The following is a 17,849-nucleotide window of genomic DNA, read 5'->3' as shown; positions in this document are numbered from 1 at the left end:
GAAAAGTAGATTTTAGGGAGCTGGGAAAGTGATTTAAAATCAGGAGCTCTGAAACAGTAACCTCGGGATTACTCCCAGTACTATATGCCAGTTGAGTATAGAGCCAGGAGTAAATGAATGAAGACATGGCTGGAGGAATAGTGTATGAAGGAGGGCTTTAGATTTCTGGGGCACTAGGACCAGTTCCAGGGCAGGTGGGGCCTGTAGGAGGAGGACGCATTATACATTTGCAGCACTGCGACTAATATCCTCATGGGAAGATTTGTTAGTACTATTGGGAAGGGTTTAAAGTAGCTTGTGAGGGAATTGAGAACCTGAGAGAGTTTAAATAGGAAAGAAACACAGTAAGTAATAAGTAGTAAACAAAAGTGGAAGACAGCAGAAACTATTACCAGCATCAAATACATTCAAAATACAGAATGTTAAGGCAGACTTAAAACGGTATCTGTTGCGAATGCTGCATGCATTCAAAGTTGGTGAATTGATAGCACAAATAGATATTAATTGCAATTACAGAGTCGAGTTAGCAATCCAATAGAGTGGAGTGGTAACATACAAGTTACTCGTGGGAAAGGTACACAAAGATGAAACGGGTCAAAGACACTGACTTAGGAAAAGCACGAGAAAGATGAAACTTGAGTAAACAGATAAAATAATAAAACACAGTTAATAATACACAAGAAACCCCTTGGAAAATACCAGTCCAGCACTGACTGGTGGCTGGAGTGGAAGTTGTACAACACCAGATTTTAAACAATTAAAATCTAATTTATTGAAACACCTTGTTACAACAGCAATTATATCTGCGAGGTTACGATTATTTCCAAACCCACTCCAAAGTTTGTTTTGCAAGTTAGTTTGAAGATGTGAGTTTATGGTGGTAACATTTGACCTCCGGATTGGCTGGTTTGTTGAATTAGTTAACTTGTATGGCTGTTAATATTATTGAATCATTAAATAGTACAGATGTTATATTACAAGAGTAAAATTGATTAAGTGTACAGTAACTTCCAATGAAATTTACTGAAAATCCAGGTGGTTTGACTTAAAGTCTGGCTTTATTTCTCAGTTGATATAGGAAAGAATGCACATCATCAAACGTTTCCCCTAATGCCGACTGAACTCTATTCCGCCAGGCATTTAATTTCGGACGATCTTTCAGTATGTCACGATTTGCTCCAAGTGGCTAAATTTAAAAAAAAACAAAAGATGTAAATTATTCCGAATGTTATGTTTCCAGTCATTTTTGTTTTACAAGAACAGGAAGACTTGATTTCTGATCCTAAGCGCATCGCTCTGGAAAGACAGACTCTCTCCAGTGCAAAAAAGAGGCCATTCGGCCCATTGAGCCTGCACAGACAAAAATCCCACTCAAGCCCTATCCCTGTAGCCCCATGTATTTACCCTACTAGTCCCCCTGATAGGGAGCAATTTAGCATAGCCAATGCACCTAACCCACACATCTTTGGACTGTGGGAGGAAACTGAAACCCATGCAGGCATGGGAGAACGTGTCAACTCTACTCGGACAGTGACCTGAGGCTGGATTTGAACCCAGGTCCCTGGCGCTGTGAGGCAGCAGTGCTAACCACTGCGCCACCCATGGAGCAAAAGCCACAGCCAAGTCATTGATATAGTTCAAAAACAGAAAAAATGCTGTAAAATCCAACAGGTCTGACAGCATCTGTGGAGAATTGAGCCAACATTTCAAATCCAGAGAACCCTTCGTCTGATGAAGGGTCATCCAGACTTGACAAGTTGGCTCCACTCTCCACAGATGTTGTCAGACCTGCTGAGATTTTCCAGCAATTTCTGTTTTTGTTCCAGATTCCAGCATCTGCAATATTTTGCATTTATCATTGCTTTGTTATATTTCTAATTTAAGCACTGATCCTACTGGGGCTAGATCAACATCTTTTTCCCATGACCCTTCCCCATAACCAAATCTCCAAGTTCCCTAAGATATTGAAAATATATACATTTTTTAGAACTGTGGGCAGCACTGTTTGCCAATCGCCACTCTGCTGCAGAATGCCCGTGGTGGAACCCAGTTCGATTTTATTCCTACCCATGACTGGATGACTTCAGCTTAATGGGAGGTTAAAGGAGTTAAAAGTTTATTTATTAGTGTCACAAAGTTACTGTGAAAATCCCCTAGGAATCAAATGGTAGATTTGCTGCTTTTTGCCTTTTATTCTGCAGTCACTTGCAAGATAAACTGCAAGTTGGTTAAAACTAATTGTAGACTGTCATCAAAAGGGGAACAGATTGCCTTGTACACATACCCAGAATATCTTCAATGTTCTGTGCAGCGATCCTAAAGATTCCTTATACTGACCAGCACGGTGGCAGAGTGGTTAGCACTGCTGCCTCACAATGCCAGGGTCCCAGGCTCAATTCCAGCTTCAGATCACTGCCTGTGTGGAGTTTGCACCTTCTCCCCATGTCTGCGTGGGTTTCCTCTGGGTGCGCCAGTTTCCTCCCACAGTCCAAAGATGTGTGGGTTAGGTTGATTGGCCGTGCTAAATTGACAATAGTGTCAGGGGGATTAGCAGAATAAATGTGTGGGGTTGCTGTGGGATTGAGGTCGGTACGGACTCACTGGTCCGAATGGCCTCCTTTTGTACTGTAGGTATTCTATGATCTCTGGATACAGACTCAATAGCTTACTTCTGCACCGTAACAATTCTGTGATTCTGGGTACGATGGATGGACTCTGTCTTGTAAAGTGCTAAAAGGCTAACTTAATAAAGTTTACATATACAAAACAATTGGGAGCCTGTAAAAAAATATAAGATTTTTCTCCTTGCTGTAATAAACTGTAATTCTCTGAACTGCCTTGTCTTTTTTAAAAAATCTACCCCTTACCCTGTCCTGTTTCTATAGGATCACCAGTCCACCTGTAACTACCTGAGCCATTTTGCTCAGCTCTTGGTGTGTAGGTAAGCACCATCTTGCTTTTCAGCTCCATCACATTCCTCATGGCAACAGGCTTTCTTCACTAAGATGGCTACAATCCAAGAACAGCTATCAACCTGTTGACCCAACCTGTTTTAGGCCAAGGGGCAGCACGGTGGCCGAGTGGTTAGCACTCCCAGGTTCAATTCCGGCCTTGGGTCAGTGTGTGGAGTTTGCACTTTCTCCACATGTCGTGTGGGTTTCCTCCGGGTGCTCTGGTTTCCTTCCACAGTCCAAAGATGTGTGGGTCAGGTTGATTGGCCATGCTAAATTGTCACTTACTGTCAGGGAGATTAGCAAGGTAACTGTGTAGGGGCCTAGGGAATAGGGCCTGGGTAGGATTGTGGTCGGTACAGACTCGATGGGCTGAACGGCCTCCTTTACTGTAGGGATTCTATGAAATGTCAAGTGGCACGTTTTGGTAACAATTGCTGTCACTTATCTCACCCAATTTGAACAGGTTTTGAGCTCTAATTTGGAGATTAATTAGCATGGGGTAAATAAATAAGTCTAGCACAGTAATGGGCAACCTAGGCTAGTGAGTGGGCTGCACGAGTGGCCCGCACGAGTGCCCCCCCCCTCCATCTCAGTGGGCCGCAAGATTGAAATTATGCTGGTTCATTAACCATGACCCCATGAATAAGATTAAATACATTCAATACACGCCGAATATTTCATAACGAGTTATAGAAAATGCTTCATCATTTAGATATTAATAGAACTATCATTGACTTCAAATGGTAAAAGAAACATTGTTTAACTGCGTTCTCTGTGTCCAATATAGAGAGCAATCAGCACGCACCTCACTTCACTTGCCCTCACTTTGTGCTTATCACTTCAGTCACTGATAGGAAAAAAAGCTCCGCAGATGGAATTCAGTGGAATGTGGCAACTTGGGCAATGGTCAACATATTCAGAACGCAGATGAGCCGTGTGCCCATCACTGGTCCAGGACCACATGATCAATTACATCAACTACATATGAATAATTACACAAATAATTAAGAGCAGAATCGGCAGAGCTAAGCCTACTTTTTGATGTTTCCCTTTGCTGTGAGCATCAATGGCAAGGCCAGCATTTGTTGGCCATCCCTAATTTCCCTTGTGAAGGTGGTGGTGGGCTTCCTTGAACTGCTGCAGTCCATCCTAACTACTTAAAGAGCAACTGGCACTGATTAGATGCAATATTGAGGTGGCTTATCAATAACAGTACAGCACGAGTTGTATCAGTACATCTAAAACACTTGTCTCTTGTGGTATAGCTACCCCACGGCAGAACGTTGTTGCTGCCGGATTGTTAATCCATTGTAGGTTCGGGCAAAAGAGGCTGGGTGGATTTCTTGTTTGGGAATTCTCGGTCCAATGGCAGAGGTGTAGATGATAAACCCATGCTTAAATTCACAACTTGGAAGTTGGATTATTTGGAAACTTTCCCAACTTGGACCGAGAATAAATCATAGAAAGATATATATTAATACCATGTATTAAAATATTATTGCTCGGTATTAAAATATATATTAATACCATGTATTATGATATAATACATACAGGGGCGACACGGTGGCACAGTGCCAGGGATCTGGGTTCAATTCTGGATTCGGGTCACTGTCTATGCAGAGTCTGCATGTTCTCCCCATGTCTGGGTTTCCTCCCACAGTCCAAAGATGTGCGGGTTAAGTGGATTGGCCATGCTAATTTGCCCGAGTGTTAGGGGGATTAGTGGGGTAATATGTGGGGTTACGGGGAGAGGGCGGGATTGTGGTCGGTGCAGACTTGATGGACCGAATGGCCTCCTTCTGCACTGTAGGAATTGTGTGTGATAAATATAGAAATTTTCACTCCTCTCAGAATGTGGCCCTTTTCTCCTCTTCCCCTCCAGAATGCACTTTTTGTTTTGTCCTGTCAATGTCAGCCAAGTTACCCGATGCCAATTATCAGCAAGGCTTTTGACCATCAAACCTGCATTAGTTCACAGATGGCCAACAGATCAGCCAGTGTCATCTCATCACCGCAGAGGAAGGCTTGTTTCTTCAGAAACATCGATTCCAATATGTCCAAGGTTCCATTCAATTCAGACAGAGCTTTGGTCAGCTTGGCCTCGTCAACTGGCTGGCCTGTCATCCGAGGCATCAGAACCTGCATGGATATAATCGCAGAAATAAATGAGCGATGTTCCAAAATACTGTACAAATTCTCCAATCATAGAAGCCCAGAATCATAGAAACTTCCAAAGTGGAAGGAGGCTGGCTACTCAGTCCATCTTACCAATGCTAGCTCTTAAGAGCAGTCATGCTTAGCTCCAACCAATCCTTTTTGTCCATAATCCTCACCTGCAGGAACCTGTCCAACTCCCTTTTAGAATTATGGAAACAGCTTCCACTGCCCTTTCAGGTAGCGCTTTCCATATTTTGACAACTCGTAAAACCACAGAATCCCTGCAGTGCAGGAGGCCCTTTGGTCCATCGAGTCTGCATCGACTCACCAAAAGGGAATCTTACCCAAGCCCAGATTCCCTCCCCTCCTCCACCCAACCCTAAACCTGTGACCCCACTCATCTACCAGAGCTAATCCCTCTAACCTACACATCTTTGGACACGGAGGGTCAATTTAGCATGGCTAATCCACCTAACCTGCACATCTTTGGATGTGGGAGGAAACCGGAGCACCCGGAGGAAACCCACGCAGACATGGGGTGAATGTACAAACTCCACACAGTCAGTGACCCAATGCTGGAATTGAACCTGGGTCCCTGGGGCTGTGAGGCAGCAGTGCTAACCACTGTGCCGTCCCTCAGTGAGTAACATTTCCCTTCATCGCCACTATATCAAAAATATATCACCCGAGTCCACAGTCACACCATCTGACTCAAGTATGGCATTGGTCAAGAGTGCAGATTATTTTAACAAGAGGAGAATATGAGAACTATTTATTTATTTATTATTATCACATGTAGGCTTACATCAACACTGCAATGAAGTTATTGTGAAAATCCCCGAGTCGCCACACTCCTGCGTCTGTTCGGTGAGGGAGAATTTAGCATGGCCAATCCACCTAACCAGCGCATCTTTTGGACTGTGGGAAGAAACCGGAGCGCCCGGAGGAAACCCACACAGAATCGGGGGAGAACGTGCAGACTCCACACAGACAGTGACCCAAGCCGGGAATCGAACCCGGGTCCCTGGCGCTGTGAGGCAGCAGTGCTAACCACTGTGCCGCCCTTAGTGGCGGGCAGACTCAAATAATGAGCTGTTTGACAATTGCACACTCAGCTCATGATGTTGATTTATCATTTTGCTTCCTAACCTCGTTGAGTTTACTTCCTCTTGCACTTTGGGCAAAACGATCTTGTTAACGCTCACTCAGACTGGTATCTGCTGCTTGGGGACTGTCAATGCAAAGTGGCAGGATCCAGGCAGCAAATCACACCACATGGTGCCCAGAGAAATGCACGGCACTTACTGAACACTTCTCAGTAATAATCACCTTCCCTGCTTGACAGTGATTATTACTGAAGTCAAATTGCTTTCCCTTAGTGTATTCTGCCTTCTTGATGTCGTGGACTTGTAATTGTTATATTATAGCTTATGTAACAAATTGTAATTTTCTTTTAACAAAGAGGGTCTTTAATCATGACTTCTCTTGTGGGTTCCAGAGGCTGTCAGCCAGACTGTCCTCCTCTCAAGAAAAGGTCACAAGAGACTTGAAATTCAAAGACGCCTTGGACAACATAATTGAATCTCCTAAAAGGTGTGAAAAAAATCCTTTTACTTTTGAGACAGGAAGGGACTTCAAAAGCCCTCGGCACAATTTAATTCTTCGCCCGGTGGAATAAATCGACGTAGCAGCCAATGTGTGTTTTTCTTTTGGATTATATATAAACAGGCTGCAAGAAGTCATTTTGTTGTGGCGGTTCTGGGACACACTTACCAGCTCTCAGCCAAACACATGCGAGAGCTGGTGTTCCCTGCCACCTGAAGCTGCAGAGAAAGGAAAGGAAACCAGGTGATCTTTGATCTACTGACAGAACCCATACTCGCTCCCCAAAGCTGCTGAACCCACCTGGACTGGCAGCCTCCAGACAGGCGACTATAGAAGCCATCACAGCTGCTCAACAGAACTTAAGGTTCCAATCCTTCACTTTGGAAAGAACGAACTCAAAGCAACAGATCCACAATGATATCTCACAGATAACGATTTAAATCTACTTTTAATCTTTGTACTTTGTATTTTTTTTTTAGTTATACTTAAATAACTTGCAGGGTGGCACAGTGGTTAGCACTGCTGCCTCACAACGTCAGGGACCCAGGTTCAATTCCTGGCTTGGGTCACTGTCTGTGTGGAGTCTGCGCGTTCTCCCCGTGTCTGCGTGGGTTTCCTCCGGGTGCTCAGATTTCCTCCCACAGTCCAAAAGATGTGCTGGTTAGGTGCATTGACCATGTTAAATTCTCCCTCAGTGCACCCGAACAGGCGCCGGAGTGTGGTGACTAGGGTATTTTCACAGTAACTTCAATGCAGTGTTAACGTTAAGCCGACTTGTGACACTACAGTCTAGACCTACAGTAACATTTTTGTATTGTAAGGTAAAGCTCTTTAGCACAACAAAGCAAAATATATAACAAACTTTGACTCGGTCTACACTTCCCGCTGCCTCGGAAAAGCAGCCAGCATAATTAAGGACCCCGCGCACCCCGGACATTCTCTCTTCCACCTTCTTCCGTCGGGAAAAAGTTTGAGGTCATGTACCAACCAACTCAAAAAGAGCTTCTTCCCTGCTGCTGTCAGACTTCTGAATGGACTTACCTTGCACTCAGTTGATCTTTCTCTACACCCTAGCTATGATTGTAACACTACATTCTGCACTCTCTCCTTTCCTTCTCTGAATGGTATGCTTTGTCTATATAGTGCGCAAGAAACAATACTTTTCACTGTATACTAATACATGTGACAATAATAAATCAAATCAAATCAAAACCAAAGTCTTGTAATAAATAAGTATTTTATCTCGTCTAAGCCTCGAGCTCGCCTGCTGAGTTATTTCTCACTGAATCACTTAAAAGGGGTCTACATACACAAACAAATTCCTAGATCACGGACCATTTTAAGGAAATGCCTTTTACACGGTTGTGATATTGTTCTTTCATTTTCTCTTATGTCTTGATTCTCATTCTTTGTAAAATACCTGCATAGAAACAGGACCTCGTGGAATGAACTTTTTGTCTGGTACGGGAGTTACGTTTGATAAAAAGCACACAAGAAAGTCATTAGCTTGTATATGCACCCCTCAGCAATGATATAAACTGTCTGCCTCACCCCAGTTACTTACAGCTACACTTTTATTTTACTTGTGAATCTAGCGTGGGTGTGGAATACTGCCTCCCCTGCTTTTTTCATTTATTAGTCACAAGTAGGCTTGCATTAACACTGCAATGAAGTTACTGTGAAAATCTCCTAGTCGTCACAATCTGGCGTCTGTTTGGGTACACTGAGGGAGAATTTAGCATGGCCAATGCACCTAACCAGCATGTCTTTTGCACTGTGGGGGCACCTGGAGGAAACCCACGCAGACATGGGGAGAACATGCAGACTCCGCACAGACAGTGACCCAAGCCAGCAATCGAAACCGGGTCCCTAGTGTGGTGAGGCAGCAATGCTAACCACTGTGCCGCCGTGAAAAGTATGGACGGGTAGGTAACGTGAGGGAGCTTGTTGGGCACGGCTGTGAATCTCACCATGGTCAAATAGCCTACTAACTGTCTAGACCTACAGTAACATATTTGTATTGTAAGGTAAAGCTCTTTACCGCAACAAAGCAAAATATATAAGAAAGGAAGGAAAACTGTGCCACCCTGCCATGTAATATGCACGATGGAAACTTTTTTGGGAGCCAGTTCTCTGCCTGTGCCTGTCTCTGTCCGGTCCCTCCATTTCTTGCCCAGCTGTACAGCACTTCCCGCCACTTTCGCTGAGGTCAGCTAGCTCAGCAGAGAACCACAGCCCCAAACTCGGTATTTCCCCACTCTGAAAGACTCAGTTTCACACTGGTCAGGACATTCAGCACTGAAACCATGAGAAAGGGGGAAGTTTTAGGTAGATTGTGCACCACTTGACAAATCTGTAGTTGTCACGAAATTAGAAAGAAGATTTTAAAAATAAAGCTAAAGGTAACAGATCCAGAATGATAAGAAAAGGAGTTCTTTTCTAAAGTTTAATTTAAAAGTGCTCACTGATGATAAGCAATCTAAAAAATGAGAGTTTTATTTTGTGCAACGGCCAGCCGTATGCAGTCTGCTTGAATTTCCCTTTTTGTTGAAATCAATACAAAGGAGCAATTGAAGAAAGTGCGTAACAGGCAGGCAATTCATTACTCCCCAATTTACATCATCCCTCAAAGTTAAAATTACCCCTAATTAGTCTAATTTAAATCCGCTTTATGACATTGAACTCATGAGGTCAATGCAATGTACTTCATCTGACAGACATTTGACTTTAAGAATTGGACAAAACAGAACAAATCTATTTATCAGTGTTACCACAGTGGTTAGCACTGCTGCCTCACAGCGCCAGGGACCCCGGTTCGATTCCCGGCTTGAGTCACTGTCTGTGCAGAGTCTGCACGTTCTCCCCATGTTTGCGTGGGTTTTCTCCAGGTGCCCTGGTTTCCTCCCACAATCCAAAGGTTGGTTAGGTGCATTGGCCATCCTAAATTCTCCCTCAGAATAGGCACCAGAGTGTGGGGATTTTCACAGTAACTTCATTGCAGTGTTAATATAAGCCTACTTGTGACACTAATAAATGAACTATCACTGTTAATGCTTGCCTGGAGCAACTGTTTAGTATTATGCTTTCCCTTTTGATATGGGGACCCTTTTTGCCTTTCCCAGGAGATTGCAATGTTACTGCTGGTGCTATGAAGTGCTGGATGTCTTGTTGCCCATTGAGAACATGGCTGTACATTTCACATTCTTAACCTCCTGAGTGTGACACATCAAAGTTCACCTCAATTAACCCCATCTTCTCACCTCTGCTTCTAATCTTGTTGCCCTCCTGTGTTTAGACCATAACTCTTCACCTAGATTTTCAGATTTAGAACTCTGGCACAGCCTAAGTTTTTTTTAATTCATGGGTGTCGCTGGCTGGCCAGCATTTATTGCCCATCCCTAAATGGCTCCGAGAAGAGGAAGGTGAGTTGCGTTCTTGAACCGCTGCAGTCCATGTGGTGCAGGTACAACTGCAGCATGAAAGCATATGAACCTCAACTGAACGTATTCCTTTAATACAAGTATCCAGAGGCAAATTACAGATCAGAAAACTACAGGGTCTGGAGAGTTCGTTAATACCTACCTCAAGGATGTAGACTCTAGCTGCATGATACCTCACGTTGATGTGCTGCCATGCCATATACTCATCCACCTTAGCCCTGTGCATTGGGTCTTCAGGATACCAGTACTGTGGGACATTGTACCTTGTTGCCAGGTACTTCAGGATAGCAACACTGCAAACAAAATTCGTAAGACCAGTAAAACAAAACCACTGTCTTCCCATTTGAGTCTGCTTCGACCTATCTGATGATAACCTGCCGATTCACGATGTGCCATGAAGCAAACCAAGCATTGGAGTCCTCCCTCATCCTCTAATTTTGCTTAGATATTTTAAAACCAGGTGTTACTATCTATAGAATCCCTGCAGTGCAACAGGATGCAACCCAGCCCATCGAGTCCGCACAGACCTTCCAACAGAGCATCCCACCCAGACCCTATCCCTGTAACCCCACGCATTTAACTCCACTAATCCCTCTAACCTACACATCACTGGACATTAATGGGCAATTTACCATGGCCAATCTCCTTAACCTGTACATCTTTGGAGTGCGGGAGGGAACCGGAGCACCCGGAGGAAACCCAAGCAGACATGGGGAGAATGGGCAAACTCCACACAGACAATGACCCGAGGCCGGAATTGAACCCGGGACCCTGGTGCTGCGAGGCAGCAGTGCTAACCAATGTGCCACTGTGCCGCCGGTGTCCAGTCGGTATAATTCGTGCTGTTCATTTACAGCTTTTATTACCAACTTCCAGCATTCATGGCTTGTCATTTTATTGTTAAGAGTCAAATCATAGAATCCCTACAGTGCAGAAGGAGGCCATTCGGTCCATCGAGTCTGCACTGACAACAATCCCACCCAGGCCCTATCCCCGTAACCCCACATTTTTACTCTGATAATCCCCCTGACACTAAGGGGCAATTTAGCCTGGCCAATCCACCTAAACTGCACATCTTTGGAGTGTGGGAGGAAACTGGAGCACCCGGAGGAAGCCCACGCAGACACGAGGAGAAAGTGCAAACTCCGCACAGTCACCTGAGGCCGGAATTGAATCCGGGCCCCTGGTGCTGTGAGGCGGCAAATGCCACCCATACATCATTATGGACATTCCTGAACTACCCCCCAACTCAAACTGAACTACCCCCAACTGCAACATATATAAGAGCGACTGGAAACTAAGAAAAGAAAGGAGTTCTACAGATATCATTGTTTTGTATCATATCGAATTCTGTGGGACAGGAACTGAACGTTCTTTCCTAGAGATATACTGTTCCAAAGTCTCTTGTGTGTGCCTACATCTTCAAACTGAGTCTCACTTTATTGAAACCTTCAGAAAATATTTATCTGCTAACTTCCTGATTCTTTCCAACCACCTGCAAGCATAAGATTTTTACTGCTTACATTAGCATCCCCAGCAAGTTGTGGCACTGATTGTATTCAGTCCGAGGTTCACTGTTTCACATGGCAGTGAGACAAATATAATTGCTGTCAAGTGTACCAACAATAACAACTTGCATTCATATAGCACCTTTAAAGTAGCAAAAGCTCTTATGGTACTTACAAGTAACCACCTCAGTGTTGTGGGCAATCAGGCACTAATTAGTTTAAAGTTTATTTATTTATCACAAGTAGGCTTGCATTCACACTGCCGTGAAGTTACTGTGAAAATCCCCTAGTCGCCACGCTCCAGCGCCTGTTCTCTGATGGAGAATTTAGCATGGCCAATGCACTTAACCAGCACGTCTTTCAGACAGTGGGAGGAAACCGGAGCACCCGGAGGAAACCCATGCAGACACGGGGAGAACGTGCAGACTCCACACAGACAGTAACCCAAGCCGGGAATCGAACCCAGGTCCCTGGCGCTGTGAGGCAGCAGTGCTAACCACTGTGCCACCGTGAAAAGTGTAGACAGGTGGATAAGTGAGAGTGCTTGTCAGGCACGGCTACTCTCACTTATCTCCCCATGGCCAAATAGCCTACTAACTGTCTGGACTTGCATAGGAGGAACATGTTTTGTAATGCAAGGTGTGGCTCTTTATCACAGCAAGACAAAATATATAAGGACGGAAGGAAAATAAAAAAAGCAAATAAAAAGGCAACACACCTCTCAGTCAGAACAAATCCATTGTCTTCAATCACTGGCACCTTCTGCATAGGGTTGAGTTTAGTAAACTCTGGGCTCTGCTGTTCACCTGTTCAAATGAAACAGATAATGATTAACTCGGAACCAAAGTAGTTATAAATAAAAGTGATGGCTGAAAGCCAAAGGAAACAATGCCTCTTCACCAGTGGCTCTGTAGTGAACTTTGCCCCCCTCCTCTCTCACCCCACCCCACCCAGTTCCTTAATTCTGCAGCTTTCGCAAAACGTGTCTGTCCCAGACTTTAGCCACATTTTAAAAAAAAGTGTATTCTAGTAAAGTTTATTTATTAGTCACAGGTAGGCTTACATTAACACTGCAACGAATCGACTGTGAAATTCCCCTAGTCGCCACACTCTGGCGCCTATTCGGGTACACTGCACCTAACCAGCACGCCTTTCAGACTGTAGGAGGAAATCGGAGCACCCGGAGGAAACCCACGCAGACACGGGGAGAACATGTAGACTCCACACAGTGACCCAAGCTGTGAGGCAGCAGTGCTAACCACTGTGCCGCCCTACTCGTCAGAATTGCAACAAATTACTAAATGGTCCACATAATGTTTATCCAGAACATTTTTTCAAAGTGAACTAATTGGGTTAGAGGGGAGCATGTGGCACCGAGAGGTGGAGCCAGATTCTAAATGAACTTTCAGACAAAAAATAATAACATTTGCAAAGGTGATGAGGAATGAGCAGCAGGGTGGACCTGCCGGGTAACCCTTCAGCAAGCCAGTGCAGCCATTACTGACCCTTGATGCTTCTTCCAAGTGGTGTTCAACATGGAGCAGACCGATTCCTCCATCAGAGTGGGCAGCCGATGGAAATGAGCAGCGCGTTGCCTTGGTCAAGTTTGAGTATATAAGGACGGAAGGAAAATATGCCGGACCTCATGGGGTTTGGAGTCAATGTTGAGGATTCCACCCGGTCCCAACTGAAGGTCCGGCGCTCTCAAGCTCAAAGATGGTGATGATGGGGGTGTCTGCGGTTTTGGCTGGACGCTAGGGTTCTGTGAGCATTACTGACCAGGAAGTTACTTAATGCAACATGCCCAGATTTCGGCACATATCTCCAGATTTTAGCTTGTAGAATTCTGCATTATCATAGAATCCCTACAGTGCAGGAAGCGGCCATTCGGCCCATCGAGTCTACACCAACAACAATCCCACCCAGGCCCTAATCCCGTAACCTCAGGTATTTACTCCACCAATCCCCCTAACCTACACATCTTGGGTCACTAAGGTGCAATTTAGCCTGGCAAATCAACCCAACCTGCACATCTTTGGATGTGAAATTGCTCAATGTTGAGTGGTCTGAATTTTGTTACAGTTTTTATATAGTCTGGCAAACAGAATCACTACTTCAGAGAGATCTGGTAAGGATAGCAGATTTCCTTCCCTAAAGAGACATTCATGAACCAGATGAGTTTTTACAACAATCTGGTAGTTTCATGGTCACATCACTGATACTGGCTTTTTAGTCATTTAATCCCAGATTTATTTAATTAATTGAACTGAAATTCTCCTTGATGGGCTGTGTTCTCATAGGTCATCAACAGTGCTATCAAGCTGCACTTGCTTAGCAATAACCTGCTCATTGACGCTCAGTTTGGGTTCTGCCAGGGTCACTCAGCTACTGGCCTCATTACAGCCCAGGGTCAAATATGGACAGAAGAGCGGAACACCAGAGGTGAGGCAAGTGACTGCCCTTGACATCAAAGCCACATTTGACTAAGTGTGGCATCAAAGAGCTCCACGAAACTGGAGTCAATAGGAATCAGGGGGAAGATTCTGTTCTTGGAATCATACCGGGTACAAAGGAAGATGGCTGTGGTGGTTGAAGGGCAGTCAGCTCAGCGGAAGTTCCTCAGGCCCAACCACCGTTAGCTGCTTCATCAATGATCTTTCAACCAGCCAGAGGTGGAAATATTCACTGATGGCTCACAGGGTTCACTTCCAACCGCATCTCCTCAGGTATGGAAACAGTTCATGTTCAAATGCAGACAGACCTGAGCAATACCCAGACTCGGGCTGACGGATGGTTCAGTAACTTTCGTGCCACAGAAGTGCTAGGCAATGACCATCTCCCACAAGAGAGAAGCTAACCATCTCCCCTTGGCATTACCATCACTGAATCTTCTATTATCAACATCCTGGGGGGCTACCATTGACCAGAAACTTAACAGGACTAGCCATATAAATACAAGAGCAGGTCAGAGGCTAGGAATCCTGCAGTGAGTAACTCACCTCCTGACTCCCCAAAGCCTGTCCAGAATTTACAAGGCACAAGTCAGGAGTGCGATGGGATACTCCTCACTTCATTTAATTCTAGTGATTTAGTGTCCAATTCCAATTGCAACTCTGGATGAGTGTAGCTCCAAAAAACTTGACACCATTCAGCACAAAGCAGTCCATTTGATTGACACTCCATCAGGTTAGTTAGGAAGGTTCAGTCGCTGGGTATACATGGGGAGGTAGTAAATTGGATAAGACACTGGCTCAATGGAAGAAGCCAGAGAGTGGTTGTGGAGGATTGCTTCTCTGAGTGGAGGCCTGTGACTAGTGGTGTGCTGCAGGGATCGGTGTTGGGTCCATTGTTGTTTGTCATCTATATCAATGATCTGGATGATAATGTGGTTAATTGGATCAGCAAGTTTGCTGATGATACAAAGATTGGAGGTGTAGTGGACAGTGAGAAAGGTTTTCAAAGCTTGCAGAGGGATTTGAACCAACTAGAAAAATGGGCTGAAAAATGGCAAATGGAATTTAACGCAGACAAGTGTGAGATATTGCACTTTGGAAGGACAAACCAAAGAAGAACGTACAGGGTAAATGGTAGGACTCTGAAGAGTGCAGTTGAACAGAGGGATCTGGGAATACAGGTACAGAGTTCCCTAAAAGTGACGTCACAGGTGGATAGGGTCGTAAAGAGTGCCTTTGGTACATTGGCCTTTATAAATCGGAGTATCGAGTATAAAAGTTGGAGTGTTATGGTAAGGTTATATAAGGCATTGGTGAGGCCGAATTTGGAGTATTGTGTACAGTTTTGGTCACCTAGTTACAGGAAGGATGTAAATAAGATTGAAAGAGTGCAGAGAAGGTTCACAAGGATGTTGCCGGGACTTGAGAAGCTGAGTTACAGAGAGAGATTGAATAGGTTGGGACTTTATTCCCTGGAGCGTAGAAGATTGAGGGGAGATTTGATAGAGGTGTATAAGATTTTGATGGGTATAGATAGAGTGAATGCAAGCAGGCTTTTTCCGCTGAGGCTAGGGGAGAAAAAAACCAGAGGGCATGGGTTAAGGGTGAAAGGAGAAAAGTTTAAAGGGAATATTAGGGGGCGCTTCTTCACGCAGAGAGTGGTGGGAGTGTGGAATGAGCTGGCGGATAAAGTGGTAAATGCGGGGTCACTTTTAACATTTAAGAAAAACTTGGACGGGTTCATGGATGAGAGGGGTGTGGAGGGATATGGTCCAAGTGCAGGTCAGTGGGACTAGGCATAAAATGGTTCGGCACAGACAAGAAGGGCCAAAAGGCCTGTTTCTGAGCTGTAATTTTCTATGGTTCTATGGTTCCACAAACATTCAATCCGTCTACTACCAGCGCACAGTGCCAGCAGTCTGTACCTTTAAAAGATGCATTGCAGGAACTCACCAAGGCTCCTTAGGCAGCGCCTTACAAACCCGTGATCACTGCCATCTAGAGGGACAAGGGCAGCCGATTCCTGGGGACACCACCACCTGCAAGTTCCCCTCCAAGTTCCTCACCATCCTGACTTGAAAATATGTAACCGTCCACTGTTACTGAGTCAAAGTCCTCAAACTCTCTCCCTAACAGCACTGTGGATGTACCTACACCACCATGGACTGTAGCAATTCAATAATGTGGAGATGCCAGCGTTGGACTGGGGTAAACACAGTAAGAGTTTTAACAACACCAGGTTAAAGTCCAACAGGTTTATTTGGTAGCAAATGCCATTAGCCTTTGGAGCGCTGCAGTTGGACTTTAACCTGGTGTTGTTAAAACTCTTACTGCAATTCAATAAGGCAACTCACCATCACCTTCCCAAAGGATGGGCAATAAATGATCGTAGAATCATAGAATTTACGCTGCAGAAGGAGGCCGTTTGGCCCATCGAGCCTGCACTGACAACAATCACAACCAGGTCCTATCTCCGTAACCCCACATATATTTACCCTCCTAATCCCCCTGACATTAAGGGTCAATTTAGCATGGCCAATCAACATAACCCGCACATCTTTGGAGTGTGGGAGGAAACCGGAGCACCCAGAGGAAACCCACGCAGACACGGGGAGAATGTGCAAACTCCACACAGACAGTGACCCGAGGCCAAAATTGAACCCAGGTTACTGGCGCTGTGAGCCAGCAGTGCCAACCACTGTGTGCCACCTGATGATGGCCTCGCCAGCAATGCCCACATCCTGTGACTGGGATAAATAAAACTCTCTGGGTTAACAGCCTAGTTATACAATTAAATACCATTCTAATGCACCCGTGGGCCCTGAAACTCGCTGTATAAAGCAGTTTGCTTCCATGATTTTGAAATCTCTCGCCATTTTTTTTTGGTGGAACTAATTTCTGAGGATAAAAGTTTTGCAGAGGAGGGAATTGTTAAGAGAGGGAGGAGTGAAATATTAGGGTGCTGACTCCCTTCCTGGCTTTGTACCCCTCATTCTGTACAAGTGGAGAGGTGGTGGTTGCAGTTTTCTCACCCTTCCGGAGGGCCACAGGTTTCTCAACGTGGGGGATTCCGGTGTGTCTGAGAAAGATGAGCACGGCCCGGGAGGGCTGGGAGAGCAGGTCGTAGTAAACTCGCAGGGGGAGCCGTGAAGCCATGTGTGTGTGTGTCAGAGTGGGCAGCAGTCCGTCCGCAGCGCCGCTGCAACTCGCTACATGCACTCTGGATACAATGTAACCGACAAGCGGCAACATCAAAGCAGGAGGCGCTGCAATCGACAACCACGGGATGGATACAGCCTCCACTGTGGAGCGCAGATACTATCAAACCAGGGCAGAAACACACCCCCCTTCTCTGCTTAAAAGTGGGTGTAACTTTGTGCAGATTTCCTCCCTTCCAAAAACCAATGGCTTTCACACTTTGCATCAACATTTCCACAGCCGGGACCAAAGTGCAGACAGGCAAATACCGTTCCCACCCACTTAACCAGCACCTCCCCTCTCCCGCACAGTCCACCCACTTCATAACATTGACCATTTGCTTTTAACCACCTCATTTCATTCTTGTTGTTGGCTTGAGGCGTTGCATTGATTATTTTAGTATTGTTACCCGCGTGTTGACCAATTTCGCATCCCCCCCTCTCCTCACCCAGAGTACTGCCTACCCACAACGCAGAGAACTTACACCAAACATGAATGGTATTGCCCAAACTGTTGGATTGGAGGGCTTTCTCT

General features: G+C 45.1%; 1 protein-coding gene across 1 annotated transcript; it reads right to left on the bottom strand.

Moving 5' to 3' along the window:
• Positions 1-747: 747 nt before the first annotated feature.
• On the bottom strand, positions 748-17,418 carry gstt2 (glutathione S-transferase theta 2). The gene is made up of 5 exons (XM_078227255.1): positions 17,150-17,418; positions 12,383-12,470; positions 10,299-10,449; positions 4,917-5,093; positions 748-1,186 (listed from the first exon to the last, which is right to left on the bottom strand). The coding sequence occupies exons 1-5, from the start codon at positions 17,367-17,369 to the stop codon at positions 1,046-1,048; spliced, it is 777 nt and encodes a 258-aa protein (XP_078083381.1). The 5' UTR covers positions 17,370-17,418; the 3' UTR covers positions 748-1,045.
• Between the last annotated feature and the right edge of the window lie 431 nt (positions 17,419-17,849).

This window comes from Mustelus asterias, chromosome 13 (genome assembly GCF_964213995.1).
Source record: "Mustelus asterias chromosome 13, sMusAst1.hap1.1, whole genome shotgun sequence".
NCBI classification, from domain to species: Eukaryota; Metazoa; Chordata; class Chondrichthyes; order Carcharhiniformes; family Triakidae; genus Mustelus; species Mustelus asterias.
The sequence above is the reverse complement of the archived record's forward strand: the minus strand, read 5'-3'. Positions and strand labels throughout refer to the sequence as shown.